At 52.5% G+C, this 24,923-nt stretch overlaps 2 protein-coding genes across 5 annotated transcripts in view; one reads left to right on the forward strand and one right to left on the reverse strand.

The window, feature by feature from the left end:
* Nucleotides 1-976: 976 nt before the first annotated feature.
* Nucleotides 977-18,975, forward strand: NCF1 (neutrophil cytosolic factor 1). The gene is made up of 11 exons (XM_023655505.2): nt 977-1,201; nt 7,463-7,543; nt 9,777-9,852; nt 9,979-10,144; nt 11,200-11,255; nt 14,003-14,125; nt 14,579-14,686; nt 15,549-15,666; nt 16,912-17,019; nt 17,544-17,689; nt 17,778-18,975. The coding sequence occupies exons 1-11, from the start codon at nt 1,130-1,132 to the stop codon at nt 17,906-17,908; spliced, it is 1,185 nt and encodes a 394-aa protein (XP_023511273.1). The 5' UTR covers nt 977-1,129; the 3' UTR covers nt 17,909-18,975.
* A 2,513-nt stretch (nt 18,976-21,488) lies between these two features.
* The window catches only part of LOC100062625 (general transcription factor II-I repeat domain-containing protein 2), a 52,034-nt gene continuing 48,599 nt past the window's right edge, over nt 21,489-24,923 (reverse strand). For all 4 annotated transcript variants that reach the window (XM_070230847.1, XM_001494135.5, XM_070230846.1 and 1 more), the window contains 2 exons: nt 24,773-24,801; nt 21,489-23,303 (listed from right to left, as the gene is read on the reverse strand). In XM_070230847.1, the coding sequence (XP_070086948.1) occupies nt 21,700-23,303; nt 24,773-24,801 (1,633 nt within the window). In that variant the 3' untranslated portion in view covers nt 21,489-21,699. The remainder of the gene's footprint in view (nt 23,304-24,772; nt 24,802-24,923) is intronic.

Below are 24,923 nucleotides of genomic sequence, written 5' to 3' on the forward strand. Positions count from 1 at the left end.
ATCTGCAGATCTGACCACACGCTGGCTCTGCCCCCCTGAGCCTACACCCAGACTGCCTGGGTCTGAGGCCATCTGCTGTGTGACCTTGGTCCATCTCCATAACCTCTGAGCCTCCCAGACCCCCACCTGCCTGGCCCTAGCACCCCAGGCTTTAGTGAGAGAGGCTCCAGCCTGTCCCCCTGCCCACTGCTCCCCTCCTCACCTCTTCTTCCCAGAGCCCCTTCCCCATGGCCCCATTTTACTCAGGACGAAAACCAAGTCATCTCTGAGATCCACTCTTTGATCAGGATTGTAACCCAGCTCTCACTCAGCATCTGTCCCAGCTGCCGCTGGCAATTCAGCACGCTCAGACACCCAGGGATGTGTGCCTGACACTTGCACACATTCCCGGAGAGGCATTCATTCATTCATTCGTTCATTCAGTGAGTGACGCAGTTACTCTCCACGTGTTTATGGAGGGCCCACTGCGTGCCAGGTACCAGTTCTAGGAGCTGGGGCCAGAGGCCTTAGCGAAACAGGCCAAGCCCTTGCTCACATTCTGGTAAGGAGAGACATTGTAAAAAAATAAAATAGGTAATATGTCAGTCATGGTAAGTGCTCTGAATACAAACAGGAAAGCCGGGGTGGGGGGAGCATGAAGTTTTGCTATTTTGTGTGAAGTTATCAAGAAAGGCCTCTCAGAGGAGGTGCCATTTGAGCAGAAACCTGGAGAAAATGTGGAGGAGTTACAGGTGTGTGGGAGATGGTCCAGGTGGAAGCGCCAGTGCAAAGGCCCTGAGGTGGCAGCAGCTTGGTGTGTTCCAGAACAGCAGAGAGGCCAATGCAGCTGGCCCAGAGAGAGCTGGGCACCTCCCCTCGCCAACCGGTTGGGCCTGGTAGGCCACAGAGAGGACAAGGGCCACATGTCCAGCATGTCGGGCACACGGGCATGCGTCCGGCCGCCCACGTCCACCCTGTGGGAGCCTGAAGAGTCCCAGAAACTGAAAGAAGAAGCAGAGCCCTTTCTGCGCCCTCCCTGATCCCTCCTGCCCCCAGCCCTGCCGCCACACATGGGACTTCCTCTTTCCAGCCCATTTAAAGCCCAGCCCGGGAACGCCCCGGAGCAGTGGAGGCCACGCGCAGCCCCGCCATGGGGGACACCTTCATCCGCCACATCGCCCTCCTGGGCTTCGAGAAGCGCTTCGTCCCCAGCCAGCACTACGTGAGTAGCCGCAGCGCCTGCGAGCGCGCAGAGACAGCCCCGGGCGCGGGTACCAGACCGTGCTGTCCCCGCGCAGTCCCCAGGGCCACCGGCCGAGACGCGGGCGCTCCGGGCGGGCGGCTGAGGGTGGAGAGCCGGGATCGCGGGCAGACGGCTCCGCGTCTCTGGCCTCAGCTGCCCGTCGGGGTCCGCGGTGGATGCACGCCCTTAAAAAGATGTGCGCTCTCGCACCCCTGACTCTGAGGGGCGGGGACGGCCAGCCTCGCCACCCCCCACCTCGTCCCGCCAGCCCACCTCACTCCCTGCTCCCTCGCCCCAGCCAGGAGCACCTCCTCGGCAGCTGTCCATGTCTCCGAGACCCCGCGCACACGTCCAGGGCGCGTGCCTCCGGGCAGCCCTCCCTGACCATCTCTGCTCTCAGGGAGGAGTCCTCTGGGAAGGAGGCTGGCAGCGGGCTCTCTGTCCCCTCAGTCGCCCGTGGGGTCAGTTCCATTAGAGTCCTATCCCCTCCAGTAGGGTGACAGCACGAAGGGGGTCAAAAATGCCCCCCCTCCTGCCCTGGTGGCTGGGGAAGTGTCTGCCCAGACGTGCCACCTCCCCTAGGGTCCCCAAGGCTGAGGAGGGCCAGGGAGGAGCTCCACTTAGTAAATTGTATGGCATTTGTATGGTACATTTAGCAATGTGCCAAGACCTTTTTTTTTACTTTTAATTTTGAAATAACTTCAAATTTGCAGAGAGGTTGCCCAAAAAAGTACCAATAACTTCACCCACATGCTAGCTCCCTCTCTCTCTCTCTCTCTCTCTCTTCTTCCCTTTCCTTCCCTCCGCCTCTACCAGGTTTCTCTCTCTCTGAATATAACTTTTCTGAATCATGATACTAAGTCGCAGAGAACGTGTTTCTTGACCCCTAAACACTATGATGTGTATTTCTCAAAATCAAGGACAGTCTCTTACATAACCAAATGTGTCAAAATGAGGAAATTGACCTTGAGGAAACACTATTATCCAACCTACAGACTTTGTTCCAATTTACCCATTGTCCTACTTGTCCTCTGTAGCAAAATCTTTCAGGACGAGGGTCCGATCCAGCGTCACCTGAGGCATGTCAGTGCTCACGTGTTTGTAGCCCTCCTTAATCTGGGTCGGTCTTAATCAGCCTCTCTGTGTCCTTCCCAGCTCTGGCATTTTGAAGAGAAGGGCCGGTTATTTTGTAGAATGTCCCTCAATTTGGGTTTGTCTGATACTTCATTAGATTCAGGTTATGCATCGGTGGCAGGAATATTCCAGAAGTGACACTATGTTCTCATTGATCCTATCAGGTGGCAGGTGACTTTGACTTGTTCCCATATTTGGTGATGTTAATTTGAGTAGGAGTCCCAGATGTGTCCTCCAAGCTTCTCTACTGTAAAGTTACTATTTTCCTCTTTGTAATTAACAACCGACCTGGGAGGAGATGATTTGAAACTTTGTGAATATCCTGTTCCTTAGAGAACATTGATGACTCTAGCCTGAAATTGATTGCCAGATAGTGACTTTTTTAAACTCTATCATTCCTTTGCATTTATTAGTAAACATTTTACTTAAAAGTCTTTCCTTTTTCCTTATTATTTACTTATGTCAATACGGATGCACAGATCTCTACTTTATTTAATGGGTCATAATCTATTACTGTCATTACTTATAGATGCTCAGATTGTCCCAGCTTTGGCCTGTGGGAGCTCCTTCTGTGCCCTTCTGACCTATCCTGTCGTTTTTTGAGCACATTCTTACTTCTGGCACAGGGTGCTCCCAGTTTAGCCTGTCCTCTCTCAGCCCCAGCCTGGGCTCAGCGGTTTTGCCAAGGAGCCCTGGTTCTTCTAGTGAGGGGTCGTATTAGAACCAAGATCTGGAAGCTAGGGGTGCTCATTGCCACTGGGACGTCACTGCTTGTGTCCTGTCAGTGAACAGACTGGGGAAAATAGCCACGTCATCCATTCTTGCCTTTCATCTGTTTAGATTTGTAGCTCCTGTCTCTCGCCCTGAGAACCTGGTTCCCGACAAGGTTAATGTATTTCCTCTTTTGCTTGATTCTGTAATACACTCAACTTGTTTCAGAATTACTACACACACGCCATTATTATGAAGTCAGATTTAAGTTCTCTTTGCAGCTCTTTCTGTCGTTTTAGACAGAGAGTGAAAGTACTAAAAGTTTCTTGGATTGTAGCTAAAAGGTACTTGGATTTTTTCTTCTCCATTTTTCTTTTTTTTCCTTTTCTTCTTCTTCCCCAAAGCCCCCAGTACATAGTTGCATATTTTTAGTTGTGGGTCCTTCTGGTTGTGGCATGTGGGACGCCACCTCAGCGTGGCCTGACGAGCAGTGCCATGTCCACGCACAGGACTTGAACCAGCGAAACCCTGGGCCACTGAAGCGAAGCGCGCGAACTCAACCACTCAGCCACGGGCCCGGCCATTTTCCATTTTTCTTCATGATGGTTGTTTCCATTGATATATAGTTCTGTTCATTTGTTTCCACTTTTGAAGTTTAAAAAAAAACCTTGTTGATTTAATTTTATTTTTAAATATGTATGGGAGTGGCCCAGTGGTGCCGTGCTGAGGTGGCGTCCCACGTGGAGGAGCCAGAGGAATTACAACTAGGCCACACAGCTATGTGCTGAAGCTTCAGGGAGGGAAAAAAAAGGAAAAGGGGAAGATTGGCAACAGATGTTAGCTCAGGGCCGGTCATTCTCACAAAAAATAAATAAATAAAATTTAAAATAAATATGTAACGTATTAACGTGTTCAGATGTCAAAACTTCACAGGAAGATATACTCAAAGACTCATTCTAGTTTACCTTTCCTCTATTTCTCTTTGCAAAAAAACCCCACATATATATATTTTCTTATTTTTCCTTCTTTACTACACACAAATAATAAACAAGGTGACATACTATACATTTTTTATCATTTTCCATATCCTGGAGTGCCCTCCGAATTAGTTCATTAAATCTGTCTCATTTTTTAAATGTGTGTAATAGTTCGTCATGTGACTATGCCATTGTTCGTTCATTTAGATTGCTTTCACTAACTTGCATTTACCTAATCAACCTGCATTTATGTTATTATAGGTAACATTGAACACTTCTTTATATGTTTAAGGGTTACATATTTATATGTGTTCTCCATGAACTGTTTGTGCCTTTTGCACATTTTTCTATCAGATTTTTTGTCTTTTTCTTTCAAATTTAAAAAAGTTCTTTATACATTAGGAATATTAACTCTTTATCTGTGATACGTATTGCAAATATTTCCTCCCAGTTTATCATTTGTCTTTTGGCTTTGCTTACGGTCTTACATGCTAAAGTTTGAAAAAATATTAATGCATTTGCAATAGCAATCTTTCACTGCCTGTGGGTTTTGAGTCAGTTAGAAAGGCTTTCTGTGTACCCGTGTTTCCTTCTAGGACTTACATGGGTTCAGTTTTTGCATTTAGATCCCTGATCCACTTGGAGTTTATTCTGGTGTGTGGTGTGAAATATGAGCCAAATTTTACCTCTTCCTAAAAGGCTAGCCAGTTGTCCCAAGACCAAGTTTTTAAAAATCCACCTGTGCCCCTGTGACTTGAGATACCACTTTTAACATAGCCTAAATTGCCAAATGTACGTGGATCTATTTCTAGATTTTCTGTTCTATTCCAATGGTTTTTTGTTCTCGCGCCACTACCATACTGTTGTGATAAAATGGACATGACGAAATTTACCATCTTCACCGTTTTTAAGCGCCCAGTTCAGTGGCATTAAGCACATGCACACTGTTGTGCAGCTGTCACCACCATCATCTCCAGAACTTCTTCATCATCACAAGCTGCACGTCTGTCCCTGTGAAACACTAGCTCCCCGCTGCTCCCTCCTCCCGGCCCCTGGTGACCACCATTCTGCTTTCTGTCTCCATAAATTCGACTATTTCAGGTATCTGTTATAAGTACAATCATACAATATTTGTTCTTTTGTGTCTGCCTTCTTTCACTTAACATAATGTTTTCAAGGTTCATCTGTGTCGTAGCATGTGCCAGAATTTTTTTTCTTTTTAGGGCTGAATAATATTCCATTGTGTGTATAGACCATATTTTGTTTATCCGTTCCTCCTTCAATGGACATTTCCATTGTTTCTGCCTTTTGGCTGTTGTGACAAATACTGCTATGAGCACGGGTGGACAAATCTCTGTTTGAGTCTGTTTTCCATTCTTTTGGTTGTGTACCCAGAGGTGGAATTGCTGGGTCATATGGTCATTCTGTGTTTAATTTTTTGAGGAAACGCCATCCTATTTTTCTTAGCAGCTGCACCATTTTACATTCCCGCCATAAGAGCACAAGCATTCCAGTTTTTCCACATCCTCACCAACATTTGTTTCTTTCTGTTTTCTGGGTTTTTTAAATAATAGTTCTCCTGACAGGTGTGGTGCACACTGTTTTAATGATAAAGCGTTTACAGCCTGTTTTCATAGCTCATAGGGATACTGTCCCTACGTAGCTCTTCTTTTCCAGGGGTTTCCTAGCTGTTCTCTCTCCCCTTGCTCACTTCCTCACATGCCGTCCACGGCTGCTTTTGTGCTAAAACAACCAAGTTGGGTAGTTGGGACAGAGACCACAGAGGCTGCAAAGCGTGACGTGTTCACTCTCTGGCCCTTTACAGAGAACGTTTCGTGACCCCCCTGGTCTGAGACGTGGTTCCTAGAATTAGAATCACCAGAAGTTTATCCTGAGCCCGCCTCAAGTTCATCTTCCTCGTCCTTCTAAACCACTTTACCGATTATAATTTCATACCAAATAGTTCACCCATTGAAAGTGCGTGGTGGTTTTTGTATGTTTACCCATTTGTCCAACCATCATAATCTAATGTTAGAACACTTTTCTCACCCCCCCAAAACCTTGTACCCACTGACAGCTGTTCTTTTTATGCCTCAGTATTTTATTCTGAAGAATTCCAAACATACAGCAAAGCAGAAAGAATTTTACAAAAAATAAAACAAAACAAACAAAACCCCAGCTGCTCCTCAGCCAGACCTGGACTCCACCGTCAACACTGCCCTGTAGCTGCTTCATCACGTGTTTCTCCATCCATCCTGCAATCTACCTTATTTTGGGGGCATTGCAAAGCATATTGCAAACATCAGTACACTTCGTCCTAAACCCTCAGCATGCATATCGCTAACTAGAATTCATCTGTTTATAGTTTTTTCTCTTTTGATGTAAAATGTATGTAAAATGAAATCCACAAGTCTTAGAGACACATTTGCTGAGTTTTGATGGTTCCTATGTAACCCAAACCCTCATCGAGATATGGAGCATCACCGCCACCCCGGAACATTCTCCCACAGGCCAGTCATTCCTCCACCTCCCCGAGAGGCCACCACTGTTCTGATTTGTTGCCACCTTAAATTAGCTGCGCTTGCTCTAGAATGTCGTAGATATGGAATCATACGGTGTGTAACCTTTCGTGTCTGATCCTTTCACGCAGCGTGATGCTCTTGAAATTCCGCCATGTGGTTGCATGTATCAAGAATTCATTCCTTTTTCTGGCTGAGTAGTATTCTTTGACCTATTTTTGCAGGCTTAATTTTCCTTACTGAGATCTTCTTTTTTCTTTCTAACAATGGCTTTATTGAAATATAATTCCCATACCATACACTCCACCTATGGAAAGTGTACAACTCAGTGGCTTTTAGCATATTCACAGAGCTGCACAACCAACACAGCTCTCAATTTTGGAAGATTTCCATCACCACCCAACAGAAACCCCGTACCCTTTAGCAGTCACTCCTCAACCCCCACCAGCCCCGGCAACCACTGGTCTGCTTTCTGCCTCTATGGATTTGTCTGTTCTGACACTTCCTATTACTGGCACCACACGGTACCTTGCTGCGTTCTCGCGTTGTGTCAGCTGAGCCCTTTCTGCATCGTAGCCTTCTAACTCTCTAGGAGTGAGGTCCTACTTCTATGTCCCGTTTACAGAGTTGGAGTTACTATGGAGTTGCGGGACGATAATTATGGAATTGTAGGCAGTGGACTTATTATCAGAGAGATGGGTCATCTTGCCCTGGGTGCTAAAGGTGGAAAGTGGCACCTCCTGGGTCCGGGAAGTTGGTGTCCTTTCTGTGGCCCAGGCTGCCCCAAAGAGTGCCCCCCCAAGTTCTGAGGGCTCCCACCAGGGGCTGGGGGGCTTCCTGGGGGCGTGGCCAGGCCCCCTCGGAAGCTGAACAAGGGCCCCTGCCCCGGCCCCCCCCAGGTGTACATATTCCTGGTGAAATGGCAGGACCTGTCCGAGAAGGTGGTCTACCGGCGGTTCACGGAGATCTACGAGTTCCACGTGAGTGCCTGGCGGGGGCGGGGGTCGAGGAGGGGACGCCATCCAGTCCCAGCTCCGCCCCGTGGGGAGGAGGGCGCCCTGGTGCCAGCAGGAAGCTGAGGAACCTGGAGTCCCCTCGGCCCAAAGGGAGGAATTATTATTTTTTAACTTTTAAAAACATTTTACTTAAAGTATTGCTATTGTGGTAAAATATACATAACATAAATTTACCATTTGAACCATTTTGAAGTGTACAGCTCAAAGGCATTAAGTACATTCACAGTGTCGTGCAACCATCACCACCATCCATTTCCTAAACGTTTCCATCTCCCGCATAGAAACTGTACCCATTCAACACCAACCCAGGGGGCATTCCTAAGGGATGCGCTGGCTCTGTCCCTGCTGGGGTGGCCTGGCTAGTGTCACCACCACGGCTGTCAGCCCAGGACAGTCACTGGCCTGCTGAGGACCCCTGGTGGGTCAGAGGGAGCACTGATAATCCTGACACCAGAAGCCTGGGGCCTCTCGCCTAGTGGGGCCCGCAGCCCCCAAGGTTTACATGAGCGAATCCCAGGGGCCCTAAATCCTCTCGGGGTCCCCACACCAGGTGCTGGTTGGACAGCTTTGGGGCTGGTCATCAGGGGTCACGCTGTGCAGAGCTTGGCTGCTGGGTCCTGGTCTGAGAGGGGTCAGGTGGATGGAGGGTCCATAAAAGCCACATGGGTCCCCCAAGAGCCCACTCCATATACAGGACCCTCCTTAACCAGGGAAGGGAGCCTGCGCACCGTCGGGTTCCCGCGCTTCTCTTGTGTGAGAAATGAGAAACGTAAAGTGAAATGCAAAGAAGGTTGGAGCCGCCACTCACCAGCGCCGCGAAGCCCCACTGATGGCACTGGGCCGTCTGCCACCAGGCTTTTTTAAGATAAAGGAAATAAAACATTACAAAAGAAGCAGAAGACTCCCTTCATCCATAGCCCTGTCCCAGCTCCTCCCTGGGTGGCTGCATGCACGCTCATACACACACACACACAGACACACACACAGACACACACACTGACACACACACATACATACACACAGGCACAGACACACAGACACAGACACACACACAAAGACACAGACACATACACACAGACACATAGACACAGACACACACACAGACACACAGACACACACAGAGTCCAGGAAGAGTGTGCAGTGGTGTTGTGTGCGCATCTCCGTAGTCTGTATGGAAGCCGTGAGCGCGGCTGGCTTCCTTCCCTATCTCATTGTCACTGGGTTGCGTTTTTGAGACGTGTCCACCCTGATGCGTGTGCGGCCCCATCAGCTCCTTGGACCGCCCCAGGCTGTTACCTGTGGGTTAGCCTCTTGTGCTAATTGGCAGTCTCATCCACTCATTCAGCAGTTCTTTGTTGAGCCCTACTAAGTGCCAGGTGAGCAGGAGACGCAGCTGAAGGTGACCAGGGTATAAAAACCGGATGCAAATCCCTCCCCTCTCCTGTACCCTTAAGTTCTAGCGGAGTCATCAGAATAACAGACAAACAAAAAGATAAGCAATTTATATAGTGTGTTAGGTGATGGTTAGAACTGTGGAGAAACATAAAGCAGGGGGAGGGATGGGGAGGCCAGGTAAGGAGAGACAATTGTCAGGAGAAGGCCTCACTGAGCGGGTGACATCTGAGCAAAGACTTGACGAAGGAGAAAGAGCACACTATTGAGATATGTGGGGGAAGAATAAGAATAGCATGTGCAAAGGCCCTGGGGTGGAGTGAGCCTGGAGCTTTCATGGGTGGCTGGAGCAGAGTGAACAGGGGGAGGGTGGTGGCGGAGGAGGTGAGCGAGGGAGCAGGGGCAGGTCACATGGGGCCTTGTAGACCAACATGAGGCCTTGGGCTTCCACTCTGAGAGAGCTGAGAGGCAGGGAGGGTCTGAACAGAGCAGGGACAGGATCCAGCTTAGGTTATAAGAGGATCCCTCTGGGTGTGGATGGAGGACAGACAAGGGTGGAAGGGAGACTCATCGTAATAATCCAGGCCTGGTGGAGGTGGGGGTGGTGAGAAGGGCCTGGCACAGATTTGGGGAGTAGAGCTAAAAGGATTTGCGGGTGGCTTCGATGTGAGGTGAGAGAGAAAGAGAGGCAGCAAGGATGCCACCAGGAGTGTCTAGGGCGAGCGACTGGAAGGGGATTTCGGTCGTTTCCGATTTTGTGCTTTTACAGTAATAAAGAACGTTCCTTCACGTCTTTTCTGTCCAGAAAACGTTAAAGGAAATGTTTCCTATCGAGGCGGGGGACATCAAGTCGGAGAACAGGATCATCCCCCACCTGCCAGGTGAGGCGCGGGCCTCCGGGCCGGGGGTCGCCCGCCCCGCCCCCTCCCCTGCCCCCGGGCCGCCCTTCCCGCCCCGGTGGATCCACCCTCGCCGCGCTCACCCTGTCTCCGCCGCCCGCCCGCCAGCCCCGCGGTGGTTTGACGGGCAGCGCGCCGCCGAGAGCCGCCAGGGCACGCTCACCGAGTACTGCAGCGCGCTCATGGGGCTGCCCACCAAGATCTCCCGCTGCCCCCACCTCCTCGACTTCTTCAGGGTGCGCCCTAACGACCTCAAGCTCCCCGCGGACAGCCAGTGAGTGGCCTCCTCGTCCTGTTCAACGAGGCGGGACAGGGAGGGGTGGTGAGCCCGCCCTGGAGGGGGTGGGACTTTCCTCATGTTACAGATGAGGCGACTGAAGCTCAGAGAAGGGTAGCGACTTGCCCCAAGTCACACAGCTGGAAAGAAAAGGGGGCAGGATTCCAAATCTGGCCTCTGTGATCGGAGCCGCCCAGCACCCCCGCCAGCTCTCTGCCTGGCCCCCTCTGAGCCTCGCGGTGCCAGGGTCGGAAGCCCTGGGTCCTCATCCTGACTCTGCGTCTGCCGGGAGCCTTCGGAAAGCAGTTTCCCGTCTGTGACGGGATGTTGAGGGCCTGATGCGGTAAGGGGTGCTGTGGAGAGCGTCTACACACTGTCAAGTGTGGAGCCCAGAGAGAATGCGGGCGTCCCAGGCCCCTGCCTCCCCTTTGTCACCTCATTCTCTGCCTGCCCGGGCCCCAGGGTCTCCTGGACTCTGCGCCCTGCGGGGAGGCGTCGGAGAGGCTGAGTGAGATCCGGGGAATGTGCTCTCCCGCCCCAGGCCGGCGGGGGAAGGCCCCCTCTGGTCACTGAGTGTGGGGGTTGCCCACAGACAGGCTGCCACAGACAGACAGAGACACTCCGGCCAGTGCTTGTTGACCCCTGAATGCATGCCGGGGCCAGGGGAGGGCGGCCCCCATGGGCCCGGGGTGGTGGTGGGGGCGCCCACTCCCCGTTGGCTGCTGGCTGAAAGCTTCAGAAGAAGGGAGCTGGCCCCTGGGCTGATGGGACCCTTCCCACACTCCCAGCAGAGCTCTCCGGTGGCCCGGGGGCAGGGGCTTTGCCCCCTTCTCCAGTTGGCCCCTCCTCCTTGGGGTCTGCAGGAGGCTGGCCCCCCCCCCAGCCCCCCATGGTCTGAGCAGCCCCGCAGTGTCCGTTCGCTACCTTCTCTCTGCAGTGGGCCATTTCCCACGTCCCTTTTTCTCTTGGGAAGTTCTTCTCTAGGTCTGTCTGGACCTTCCCGCTCCCCAGCGGGAAGCTGAGGGTCCAAGCCAGACTGTTCTCTCCCGCAGAGTGAAAAAGCCAGAGACTTACCTGATGCCCAAAGACGGCAAGAATAACATAGGAGGTGAGAGCGCGGGGCCAGCCATGCGCGGGTCACCCTAAGGAGATTGTTGACACGATCAGGGACCCTGCGTGCCGGTGGGCAGGAGAACGAGCAGGAGGGGAGAGTGACCGTGAAGGGTCTTGGTGCTGCTCTGAAGATCTAAAGGGTCTCGGGGTCACCGAACAAGGAAGGGGGCTCCTTGCAGATGTCAGCGCTTCCCCCGCCTCCGCCCAGCGCCGACCCTGGCTCCCATCAGCCCTCGGCAGGCTATGGCTGAATGAACGAACAGGCTTGGGGGCCAACCTGGCCTGCGCGGGTGTCGCAGGGGCACGACAGTGTCTAATCTCTATTGCACGATAATTGTTAATAACACTAGGTAACATTTACTGAGCTCTTAGTCTGTGCCAGATGCTGCTTTAAAGAGTTTTCCCTGTGTTAACTGGTGTAAGGCTCTCCGTAACAAGATGAAATAGGTGCGCAGTGTTACGACCCACTTTACAGCTGGACGCACTGGGGCTTGTTTCTTTTTTTAATTCTTTTTTTTTATTGCAGTAACATTGGATTATAACATTATATAAATTTCAGGTGCACATCACTATAAATTTCGATTTCTGTGTGGATTACATCATGTTCACCACCCAAAGACTCATGACAATGCATCACCACACACACTGCTTAATCACCCCTTTTCCCTCCCCCTCCCCCTGTGGTAACCACCAATCCAATCTCTGTTGCTATGTGTTTGTTTGTCGTTGTTTTTATCTTCTACTTATGAGTGAGATCATACGGTATTTGACTTTCTCCCTCCGACTTATTTCACTCAGCATAATACCCTCAAGGTCCATCCATGTTGTCACAAATGGCCGGATTTCATCATTTCTTACTGCTGAGTAGTATTTCCATAGTGTGTATGTACCACACCTTCTTTATCCATTCGTCCCTTGATGGGCACCCAGGTTGCTTCCGACTCTTGGCTATTGTGAATAAGGCTGCAATGAGCATAGGGGTGCCTGTATCTTTACACATTCGTGTTTTCAAGTTCTTAGGGTAAATACCCAGCAGTGGGATAGCTGGATCACATGGTAGCTCTATCCTTAATTTTCTGAGGATACTCCATACTGCTTTCCATAGTGGCTGCACCAGTTTGCACTCCCACCAGCAGTGAACAAGGGTTCCCTTCTCTCCACATCCTCTCCAACATTTGTTGTTTCCTGTCTTGTTAATTACAGCCATTCTGACCAGAGTGAGGTGATACCTCATTGTAGTTTTGATTTGCATTTCCCTGATAGCTAATGTGCCTGTTGGCCATCTGTATATCTTCTTTGGAGAAATGTCTGTTCACATCTTTTGCCCATTTTTTAATTGGATTGTTGGGTTTTTGTTGTTGAGCTGTATGAGTTCTTTGTATATTTTGGATATTAACCCCTTATCTGATATATGGTTTGCAAATATCTTCTCCCAATCGTTAGCTTGTCTTTTCGTTTTGTTGATGGTTTCCTTGGCTGTGCAGAAGCTTTTTCGTTTGATGTGCTCTCATTTGCTCATTTTTTCTTTTGTTTCCCTTGCCCGGTCAGACATGGTACTTGAAAATATGCTGCTCAGACGAATGTCGAAGAGTGTATGCCTATGTTTTCTTCTAGAAGTTTTATGGTTTTAGGTCTTACAGTCAAGTCTTTAATCCACTTTTAGTTGATTTTTGTGCACGGTGTGAGATAATGGTCTATGTTCATTCTTTTGTCTGTGGCTGTCCAGCTTTCCCAGCGCCATTTACTGAAGAGACTCCTTTCTCTTCTTGTCTTGTACACTTGTCTTGCACACCCTTGTCCCCCTTGTCGAAGACTGGCTGTCCCCAGGGGGCTTGTTTGAAGTTGAGACTCTTGCCAGGGGGCACACAGCTACTAAGTGGTGGAGCGGGATTTCACCCCGTCCATGGGCTGCCCAGACGAGTCCTCTGGGCCACTCAGAGTGTGGTCCAGGGACCAGCAGTGTCAGTCGGCTTGGGCTGCTATCACAAGCTGTCCCAGACTGGCAGCACAAACAACAGAAACATATTTTCTCACAGTTCTGGAGGCTGGGAGTGCGAGATGAGGGTGTGGCAGGGCTGGGTGCTCCCGAGGCCGCTCTGCATGGCGTGCTGCTGCCGCCTTCTCGCTGCGTCCTCACGCGGCCTTTCCTCCGTGCGTGCGCTCCTGGCGTTGCCCCCTCTTCTTACGAGGACGCCAGTCCTACTGGATCAGGGTGCCACCTGGATGAGCTCATTTAACCTTAATCACCTTCTCTCCAAACACAGGCAGATTCTAAGGTCCTGGAGCTTAGGGCTTCAACATATGGATTTGGGAAGGGGATACAATTCAGCCCAAAACACACAGCAGCAGCATGGCCTGGGGGCTGGTTAGAAATTCAGGCTGGCGTCCCGGCACAGACCGGGCTCAGCCCCTGCACCTCAGCAAGATCCCTGGGCGGTTCGTGCACATCACAGTTGAGAAGGGCTGCTCGTCAACCACATGAGAAGGAGAATATGTTAAAGTGTGTGACTAGTGTCTGGAACACACTAGGCGCTCCATACACGCGGGGCTGTGAGCACTAGCTGCCTCTGCTGCTGTCCAGTCGGCGGGGCATGTCCACCTCTGGCGTGCCTGGAGCTGGGTGGGGACGGGGAGCCAGGGCCAGTTCTGTGGCCCACACAGGGGACGGCAGGGGAAAGCCGGGAGGAGGCGGGTCCCCTCCCCCCCGGGGGCGTCTGCTCACTCTGCCCTCCCTCTGCCCAGACATCACGGGCCCCATCATCCTGCAGACCTACCGCGCCATCGCTGACTATGAGAAGACCTCGGGCTCCGAGATGGCTCTGGCGTCCGGTGACGTGGTGGACGTCGTGGAAAAGAGCGAGAGCGGTCAGCCTCCTCGCCCTGCCTGGTCCTCCTCCCCTGGGGCCTGGGTCCATGGCCACAAGCCCCCGACCGAGGCAGCCTCGGGCCTCCTCCTGGCCTGGCGCACTGTGGGGCTCCAGCTCCTTCAGGGGCCCTGACTGTCCCCCCACACTGCGGGTCCCCCCACTCTGAGCGTGCACCCCGGGGCGCCTGTGGGTTCCTGCACATCTTCCATCCTGTGACTGTGCATCTCTGGGGTTGCACCCTGATGGGGGTGGACTTCTCATGCTGTGTGTGAAGTGGGTTCAGAGCTGTAATTCTGTGACCCTGTGTGTCCGGCTGTGTGTGATTTGGGAAGGTGATATTTCTGAATCTGCGTGTTGGATGTCTGTGTGTCTGTCTGAGTGTTCTTACCACCCCCGACGGCTGGGGAGGCTGACAGGCCCGCCGTGACTCTGCCTCACACCCCTGGCACAGGCTGGTGGTTCTGCCAAATGAAGACAAAGCGTGGCTGGGTGCCGGCGTCCTACTTGGAGCCCCTGGACAGTCCAGATGAAGCGGAGGACCCAGAGCCCAACTATGCAGGTGCCCCTGCCCTCCACGGCCATGCGGGGGGAGGGACAGCAGGGGCCCGGGGGTATGGAGAAGCCAGAAGGGACTGCTTTGGGGTGGGACATGTTTATGGGTGGGGCAGAGGGGGATTCAGGGCTGAGACCCCATAGTCTGGCTTGGGGGCCTAGTAGGAGGTGATGCTCTCGGTCAGGATGGGGAACCAGGAGGTAGAGGTAGGGGGTGATGAGGTCAGCCTGGCACAGGTGATGGCTGTCGGCCTGGGGCCAGGTCCAGCAGGAAGCTGAAGGATGAGCAGAGCTGAGGCTCAGGAAGGAGGGCTGCCTGGAGGTAGGGGCATCATCGTTGACTAGAGGGGGAAAGCTGGCAGCCCTGGGGCTGGATGGGGCCCACATGGAGTTTCAAAAAAATTAGAATTAACAGCCTATATTTTAAAATGGAGAGATTTCACAATTTTATGTGGATTTATGGCTTCTCCTTAAAAACTGGGGAAGATATGGAGCCCCACATGCCAGCAGTCAGCTGGAGTTGAGTGGCTCGGGTACCATGGGGACGGGTGCTCCCCCCACCACTTCCTGGCATCCGCTTCTCATATTTAGGCGTCTGGCCAGGTCTCTGTAGTCACGGGAACTTGTGGCCCCTGGAGTGGATGGCGGAGGGTGGGAGGGGCAAGCTCACCTGAGTACAGTGGGCAGAGGGCAGAAGTCCAGGTTACACCCACAAGCGGGTAGAAGGAAGCTTCAGAGGGAGGCTAAGGAGCAGGTGGGGAGGTGGGAGGAGAGCTTGGGGAGGGGGGTCCTGGCCAGCTGATTAGGGGGTGGTGAGCCCCATGTGGGCGGACCCTCACACCATGCCCCCTCCCCCTTCTGCCCACCAGGTGAGCCCTATGTCACCATCAAGGCCTACATTGCTGCGTTGGAGGATGAGGTGTCCCTGGAGGAGGGTGAAACCATTGAGGTCATTCATAAGCTCCTGGACGGCTGGTGGGTCATCAGGTAGGAGAGCGCCCCTCCCTCCCACTGTGCCCACTCTGAGAGCCAGCCCTGGCCTGGGGCAGGGCCTGTTGGGGCTCAGTGCTGACTTGGCTGTGTGTCTCTGCATAAGCCACTACCCCTCTCTGGACTCAGTTTCCTTTTGGGTAGCAGACGAGTGATAATCCCATCCTGCCTGTTTCTCAGGATTCAGTGTCCTTGTCCGAGTGGGTACATTTTTCCTTTGTGACTTGGGTCACTTCCCCTGACCAGTCCATCCATTATTCCTTCTCCAGCAACACAATTAATTGTTGTATTGATTATTTATCTTTGAGCACTGGCAGAGCAGACCCCGTCGTCTCTTTTCCTTTAAAATTTTCATTGCAATTCCTGTTTATTCCTCCAAACGTAGGAATACTAAATTGTTTTTTTTCTGGTCCCGGGGAAAGCAGAATCCCAGGGGCATGCAGGGCCATTTCCCTGGAGCCACTGGGCCTCCCCAGGTCCTTGGACGAGTTTTCAGAGCCCTGAGTCACCGGGCCAGCCCGTGGCCCCAGCGAGCTTGTGCCACGACACCCAAGATCAGCATGGCCCTGGGCTTGGGGCTTCCAGGCAGCCTTTCCCAGCCTTTTAGATCCACACTCAGTTACGCCCCAGCATGCACCCCTGAGAATTCTTGTGATTCTCCCCCCACCAAGAAGAATCAGTTTTACTGAGCCAAGTTTGTACTATGCAAAGGTGTTTTTTTTTAACGCCCAAGTATAGTAGTGAGAATGGAAAGAAAAATCTTTTTGACAAATGGTGCTGGAACAACTAGATATCCACGTGGAAAAAAACGAACCTAGACCCTACCTCACACATACACATTTATGTGAGATGGATCACAGGTTTTATCACCAAGCACAAAGCCCCCAAAAAGAAGCTTTTGGAAGAAAGCAAAGGTTTCTTAGGACGGAAGGCAATCGCGGTAAAAGAAAAAGCCGACAAAGCAGTGTAGCAGATGTTTCACAGCAAACACACATCCTGGCGGTGATCTGGGTCCAACGTCCTCTCCCTCCCAACATCCCAGCTGGGAAGGTCTGTGTTGCACAGATGAGGAAACTGAGGCCAGAGGGCGGGGGCTGGTGTTAGCCCGGCGTGGCGTTTGCAGCCTCCCTGCCTGCCTTGAGCCCCGCTGCTAGAGGGAGCCCTGACCCCCGCCCACCCCACGTGTGGGCCCCCCACCCCGTTCCAGCCACTGACCAGGCCTGAGGGCTGCCTCTGTTGCAGGAAAGACGACGTCACCGGCTACTTCCCGTCCATGTACCTGCAGAAGGCGGGCCAGGACGTAGCCCAGGCCCAACGCCAGATCAAGAGCCGAGGGGCGCCGCCCCGCAGGTGAGCGAGTCCCCGGGGCTGGGGCCTGGGCGGGGTGGTGGAAGGGGTACCGCCGGTTCCCCCTGTCAGTCCGGGCCTTGGACTGGCAGTGCTGGCGCAGGGGACACGGGCGGGCTTTCCCAGCCTGGCGGGGGCGGCAGCACCCTCACCGGCTCAAGAGCCTGGTCGAGCCCTCCCCACCGTGGGGCTGGCACGGGGCGGCAGGACAGCAGGGGTGTGGGGTGCTGGGGAAGGCGCCAATGCCTGGGTCCTTGAGGATGGCCATGAGGGCTGTGGCAGTCCGTAGGGCTTCCTGGAGGCTGGCGAGGGGCGTGGGCAATGGGCCTGGGCTCTGCGGCCGGGCAAGAGTCCGTATCGGTGAAGGGCAGCTGCATTCATGCCCTGCCCAGGCTCCTGCCGCTCCCCACTTCCTCGGGCCAGTCTTTGGACCCCAGGGCTGGGCGGCGCGGGAGTCCCCGCGGGCAGGCACGCGGGCGCGGCGGGGACACGGGGCGCTGACGAACGCCCCGTCCTTCTGGGCCCAGGTCGTCCATCCGCAACGCGCACAGCATCCACCAGCGGTCGCGGAAGCGCCTCAGCCAGGACGCCTACCGGCGCAACAGCGTCCGATTTCTGCAGCAGCGCCGCCGCCTGGGGCGGCCCGGGCCGCAGAGCGCCGGGAGCCCGCTGTGTGAGTGCGGGCGGGCGGGCCGGGGACCCCGGGACGCGGGACCCCGGGGGCGGGGCGGGGCCTCACCGGCCGTACTGTCTGCCTGCAGCAGAGGAGCAGCCGCAGCCGCAGAGCGACCGCGCGAAGCCGCAGCCGGCGGTGCCCCCGAGGCCCAGCGCGGACCTCATCCTAAACCGCTGCAGCGAGAGCACCAAGCGGAAGCTGGCGCCCGCCGTCTGAGGCCAGGGCACCCCCTCCAGAGGGTGACCTGACCCCTCCGCCCGCTCCCGCCCGCTCCTTGTGTGCGTTTGTATAGAGCCTGGCGTCTGAGCGCCGAGGGCATCCCCGGGCCCCGCCCCACCTCGCTATCCACCGCCCTCAATAAATGTTGCTTGGAGTGGACAGAGGCTCTGCAGAGATGCGGGGCCGGTTGGGCTCCGCCCTTGGAAGTATTTCTGGAATTAAGTGAGGGCTGTGAAGTCTGCTAGGGGGAAGTTGCAAGAACCGAGGTCAGGTTGCATACTGCCCTGGCCTTGGCCAATACCAAGTTTGCACAACGCCAAGTGCAACAGGAACCTCTGGCCCCCACTGGCTGTTTGCACAGAAACTGCAAACTTGAACTCTGGCCCCACTGCAGAGGAGTCCTGAAGAAGGGTGGACACAGTCTGTGGTCAGGGGGATCGGGAAGGTAGGTGACCTTGTTTGTGCACCTTAGTCGGCCGATAAAAGAATTGTCATTTAGGTATAGGGAGGGGGCACCTCTGATTCTTCACCGAGAGCCTGTCCAGTTCGGAGTTGTACCAGAAAGCAAATATTCACTGATGAACACGTCCTCACCACTCACTCCGGCACTGCTGCCAGCCCATGGCCTCAGAGTCTTTGCGGGGGGGGGGGGGGTGGGGGGGTCTTTCCCAAAATGCAGACACACTACCATGCAAACTGGAGCTGCAAATCTTGCAAAAGATGCAGCGTGTCACAAAGGCTGTGGGTGGCAGGGGGAGCTGTTCCCTCCTGGGAGAGAAGCCGCTATGTGAGGATGGGCAAGGCTGGTCCCGAGAGAGAAGAGAAAATTGGCAAGGGGACCGATGCCTCTGAAGAGAACTGTTTGACCGTCCAAGGGTTGAGAGAGGCCTTGAGATAGATAACCACTGTGCCCTTAACGATTTTTGCAGACCCCTGTTTGCTGGAAGAGTCCAGCAACAACAACTGTCATACAAAGCTGTGAGAAAGTTAACTACGGACAACCCCAACCCCCTTGCTTGTTCAGCTGCAATTATAACAAAAATTAAACACAGTATGAGAAAATACTTATTTTCATAATTTTTAGTTTGTTTTTTCAAGCTCAAGTCCTGATCACGTTTTCCCATGTTTTTTGGGTATTTCTGGTCCCCTGGAGGTGGCCATGTGGCGGCCCCACTGTCGCAGACTGACGGGGAGGGCCTGGTGGTGGGTGTGCCTGAGGTCAGGAGGCCGTGCCAGCAGCCTCTGCCATGCACACAGGGTGGGCATGCCTGCAGGCATCTGGGTCTGAGTTCCGGCTGCACCGTTTGTGCAGCCAATTTCTTGAGCCAGACACAGTGCTGGGCTCCTCATGTCACCTCTAGTTCTGACAACAGCCCTGTCAGGGAGGGGCTTTACTGACCAGGACACCAAGGCTCAGAAAATGCAGGTGGCTTGCTTCAAGTCACAGGGCAGGTAGGCGGCAGAGCTGGGAGGTGGAGCCAGGCTTCTCCTTCTGATTCCAAATCCCTGCTGGATCCTCTACCGTATCCTGACCCTGCAGAGCTCAGCTCATGGGTCAGCCCATGGCGGAGGGACGCTGGGAAGAGGGAGTGTGATGCGGCGGCGTCTTCCAGTGCTCTCTGCAGCCCCCCGGGCCTGTGATGGAGGACTGACCAGCTCTGCCCACCCTGGGATGGGAAGACAGGGCCTTGGATCAGAAGCAATGCACGCCCTGTCTCTGGGAACTGACAAGGACCCACCACATCCAGCCCCCCCGCTTCTGGGCTGGGCCCCTCCACATCTCCCCGACCACACTATACTCCAGGCGCCCCCATGTGCAGACACGCCATCACCACAGCTTCTGAAAACCACCCCACTCGTTTAAGTCATTCCCCCCAGTCTTGCCTCAGTCACGTGAGTGACAGTGCTGGTCAAGCCCCCCTGGTCCCAACACACACTGCCAGGTAAAGAAGGAATCTGGGGCCCACAGGAGTTGATTCAAAGCAGAACAGCCCCACTAATGGTCCAGTCAGAAGGCAGCCCAGGCTGAACCCTGCTGTCTCCTCCTTGTCACCGATGGGCTAACCACCAGGGAGCCAATGACAGATGATGAACTGAGGCTGTATGACAGACACCTGCTGGGTCTCCACATCAGGCACAGTGGCCACTCAGGGAAAAAGAACATGGGCTTTGGAGTCACACGGACCTGAGTTTGAATCCTGATGACTCCTTTCCTGGCTGTGTGGCCTCAGGCAGGCCACTTAATCACTCTGAGCCCCAGGTGCCACTCCATAAAATGAGGGGGCTTTTTCCTGCAGGGTTTGTAGGGCCACACTTCCAACATCTGTTCAGGCACACCAGGAGCTGGTCCCCCCGGCCGCATTGTAAACCAGGCTGTCCTGCATTCCTTCCCCAGGAAGTGAGCCTCTGAGCTAGCTGGACCCGGCTGTACCTGCAGTCCGCCTCCCCGGGAAACGAACTGCCGGGGTTGGGTCATTTCCCGTGTCTCAGGATATGCATTCAGGCTCCAGCTGGGCCGGGTGCCTTCCCAGGTAATGGCCTGCAGGTCGTCTCTCCCTCTGGCAGCCTCCCTTCATTTGTATCAAAGTCTTTTCTCCACTGCTTCCCGAATGGGCCACCAGGTCAGGGTCCTCAGCCTTTCTGCACCCTAGTCAGGTTAATTCCCCCCAATTTGGGAAGTATTCACAATTTTGGGTCACTAATTCGAGTGATGATAAAGATTAAGAACACAGATGGATGGATGTGCCTTCAAATGACACCCCCCAGGGGGAAAAAGCTACAAAGGAAAGGACGTTGGGACAACTGGCAAAACTGGAGCGTGAGCGGTAAACTCGATGAAAGAATTACATGAACGTTCGATCACTGGGGTTGGCGACTAAACCATGGTTACTATTCTTAGAAAATGTGCCCCGCAGAATTTAGGGGTAAACAATATATGTAACTTTCCTGCACGTGGCTCAGAAAAAAAATGATGCACAACGTTTATATACATACATTATAGATACTCACAGACATTCAATCATACACACTGATAGGTAACGCTGTGCACACACACACACGCACACGAGACGGGGGAGAGAAAGCAAATACATGATAAAACACAGGGGTAAAATGTTAATATGAAAATCTGGTGAGAGGGCACATAAGTGTTATTTGTACTATTTTTATTTTTGCAACTTTTCTATAAATTTGAAATTATTTCAAAATAAAGCTAAAAAAAATAGACAACCTCGAAACCTCAACTTACTTTGCCTTGGAGAGCCTGTGTTATTTGTTTTGGGCTTTCCATTCTAAGTCCCACCTTTCTGGGTTCATGGAGGCAGAGAGAGACAACACCGGAATCCTGCAGGGTGTGACTGCGTCTCCAGCTGAGGCACCTGAAACTGGGGACCATGTGAGACCACACGGGATACGATGCAAAAGGGGACAGGACAAATGTGTGCGCACGTGTCCCCCTCCACGAATACACACACTGTCTCTCTGTTTCTCTGTTGATTGATTTAAACTTCAAGACGGCAGCCCCAATGCCTATGGGGTCAAGCAGGTCTGTGAATGAGTGAAACAGGCCAGGCATAGGAAAAGTCAACTTTCTCGATTTTTACTGGACTATGATAAAGCATAAAATGTCATACAAACAGGTATGATACTGCAAATTATATTTCTGAGTCAAAGTGGAAAAACTTGAAAAACAGAACATTTAATAATTCATTATCTCAGCTCACAATCCCCTGGGTCTAGAGGATTCTGGTCTTACACCCCACGGGGCACTGCCAGGAGTGTGTTCTTCATCACGCCGTGATGTGGAGTACAGAGTCCCACTGGGAGTCCTTTAACTGGGAGCAGAACTTGGTTTTACTCAGTTTCATAATGGAAAACAGCTGCTCACAAATGTAGGTGCTCCCGAACATGGAGAGGATCTTCGCGCAGTGAGTTTTATATCTCGGGTAGCTACTCCAGAGGTATCTGTAGAATTCCGGTATCCCAACCTTGTCGTATTTAGTCTTCAGGACCGTGTTGCACTGCAGATCAATGACCTCCATCTGCAGCGCTTCAGGCACGCTCTCGATCTTCATGGAGAAGGGGGAGCTGAACAGGGTCAGCTCGCTTTCATAGAGTTTGAACTCAGACAACCTTTTCTGGAATTCAGTCTTTAATTCCACAATTTTGGGAATGTAGTTCAGGCCATCGCTTTCATTCCTGGAAACTGATTTCAGGGTGGGAAAGTGGGCCAGATTATTCCTCGCCAGATGAGTTTCCCAAAGACACAGTTTTGCCAGGAATGCCCGAATCAAGTCGTACATTTGCGTAACGATCTGTGAATGGCCTTGGAGAGAGATGTTCAAAGTGTTCAGGTGCGTCGTCATATCGACCAAGAAGGCCAAGTCTTTGATCCAATCTTGAGAGCTCAGTTGGGGCAAGGGCTTTCCTCTGGATGACATGAAGGAATCGATTTCTTCCAAGGATTCAAAAAATCTCTTCAGCACCAGCCCCCGGCTGAGCCACTTGATCTCCGTGCAGTACAGAAGGCTGCCATATTGGCTGTCCAGTTCATAAAGCAACGTCGTGAACTCACTGTGGTTCACTCCGCGGGAGCATATCCAGTTCACCGAGCTGACGACCACGCTCATGACGTGGTCCATCTTTAACTTCTGAGCGCAGAGTGATTCCGGGTGAAGGATGCAGCACATGGACTTCAGATCTGAGCCCTTGCCAACCATCGCCACTTTGGACTTGAGTTTCGTAACAAGTCCGTCGTTCGCGTCTACCATCGCAGGGGTGCCCGTTGAGGCCACGCTTACTAATTTTGACCAGTCGATATTAAACTTTTTAAGACTTTTCTCAACCCTCAAAAATATCTCATTTCCAGATTTTGTACCTGTCATGGGCACTGTATCCAAAAGTTCTTCCGACACATCAAAATTCTCATCAACACCACGGATGAATATGGCCAACTGGGTGGTATTATTTATATCTGTGATCTCATCGATTGCAACAGAATATGCCACAAATGACTTGATTTTTTCACGTAGCTTCTCCCATAAGTGCCCGGCCACATCTTCTACAGGCTGCACGGCAGCAGCTTCAGCGGGACTCACGTTTGCAAACCCTTGATGTTGCTCGGGACACACGATTTCTGAGGACCCCAGGAGATACTTCCTGAGGCCTTTTTTGAGCTCGTGAAGCTTCTCATCGCGCATCTTCTCGGTGTACTGGTCATAGTGCTTGCTGTGGTTGGTCTGATAGTGGCGTCTTAGGTTGTATTCTTTCGACACTGACATGCTCTGTTTGCATATTAAACAGGTCGGGATATTCTGCACGTCCACGAAGAAATACGCTCTCTCCCACTTCTCTTGAAATACACGGCCCTCCTGGTCTATCTTTCGTTTTCCCACTTTTGACAGAGACATGGACATAAGAGATATTTTACTTTTCTCTTAACTCTACTATTGGAAAACGAACAGCAAAAGCATGAGATGATGAAACTGAGAGAGAGAAAGCGGTGGTTAACTGGAGAATGCTCCTCCAGCCCCCAGGATAGCTGACAGCTCCAGCTGGAGGGAACATGGGCCCCCGTGGCTGGATCTTCAGATTTCTTTAAAAAACCCGGAAATTGATTTTTATGAACAAATCCCTGGCTTTTCAATGTTGGCCGCTATACTTATTCCCGTTTTTAAAAGGTATGTGAGCCAAACAAAGGCATCTTTGGTGCCATTTAGCAGGACGTTTGCCACATCTGGTTTAAGCAGGAATCACTGGCAAGTACATTTACATTTTAAAGTACATTTTTTCACTTGATTCTCAAGAGAACCTTGAAATAGCAGAGAAGGGAATGGGCACAGAAGGCAGATGGCTTACTTGCTGTGAGCCATAAAAGTCTGTGGGGATGGCCACAGAAATGCACAGAAGGGGCTTGTTCTCAATTTACAGAACCAGGCCACAGTGCAGGTGAGCTTTACTTCAAGACACACGGATCTAAAACTTCACCGGAAGGAAGCGCAGGCCGAGACAGAAAGCCAATTTTGTGGTGGCCTGGGGCTGGGGCTCCGGAAGGGGAAGTGACTGCAAACGAGCGGCAGGAATCTTTCAGGGGGTGACGGAAATGTCCTAATATTAGACTGTGGTGACAGCTGCACAACTCAGTAAATTTACTACAAATCACTGAATTGTGTACACTCCACACAAGTGAAGTTCCTGGTATGTAAATTATGCCTCAAGAAAGCTATTAAAAATGTAAAATATCCTTTAGCAACCAGCAATAATAACTCAGCATTTTAAAAGAATACTTTAGTTTTCAAACTTTAAATCAGGAGGTCCCTTAGTGAGTGACTCAAACTCCTGAGGCCAGCTCTCCATCTTCTGCTGCACTCACCCTCCAGGATAATGACTTGCCTGCAAGGACTCTGGGAGAAACGTTTAAAATATTTAACAAGATGTGACCTCAGCACAGGGAGCAAAGCCCGGCCGGGCCAGGCATCAGCTCTGGTTTTTTGAGCCTTGGGGAATCTGGGGGTGGGGCTGGGGCGGTCTGGCAGATGACATGGAAAGGTTCAGTATTATGATGGGGGCCCTCTGCCATAAAGGACTCTCGCATAAGAGTGAGCCACACCACAGGTCACACACACAGTCTGATGCAGAGCAAGCGCCGCCAGACTGCTGTAGGAGGAAAAAACGCCTGGCTAAGAAAACTCAAGCAATGGAATTAAAGGCCTTTGTAACAAGCAGGAAAAGTACAACACACAGCACGCACAGCGTGCTTTGCTCAAGGCTCAAGGCTGGAGAAGCAAGGGCCCTGCGTGTGCGCCCCGCGCCGCTGCACTCGGCCGGCGGGCTCTGGAGCGTCTTCGCGCCCGGGATACTCACCATTGCTGAGCTCGAGGCCTGGAAGCGGTCTGAAGAGAAAGAGACATTGGTGAATGCAAGAGTCCACTTTCCTCCCTCGTCCACCTAGTTCTATTCGATAACCTGTTGGGAACGTCAACCCTGCGCTCGGTGCGGCGGGAGATAAAACCGA

The sequence above is a fragment of the Equus caballus genome, chromosome 13 (assembly GCF_041296265.1).
Source record: "Equus caballus isolate H_3958 breed thoroughbred chromosome 13, TB-T2T, whole genome shotgun sequence".
Lineage (NCBI taxonomy): Eukaryota > Metazoa > Chordata > Mammalia > Perissodactyla > Equidae > Equus > Equus caballus.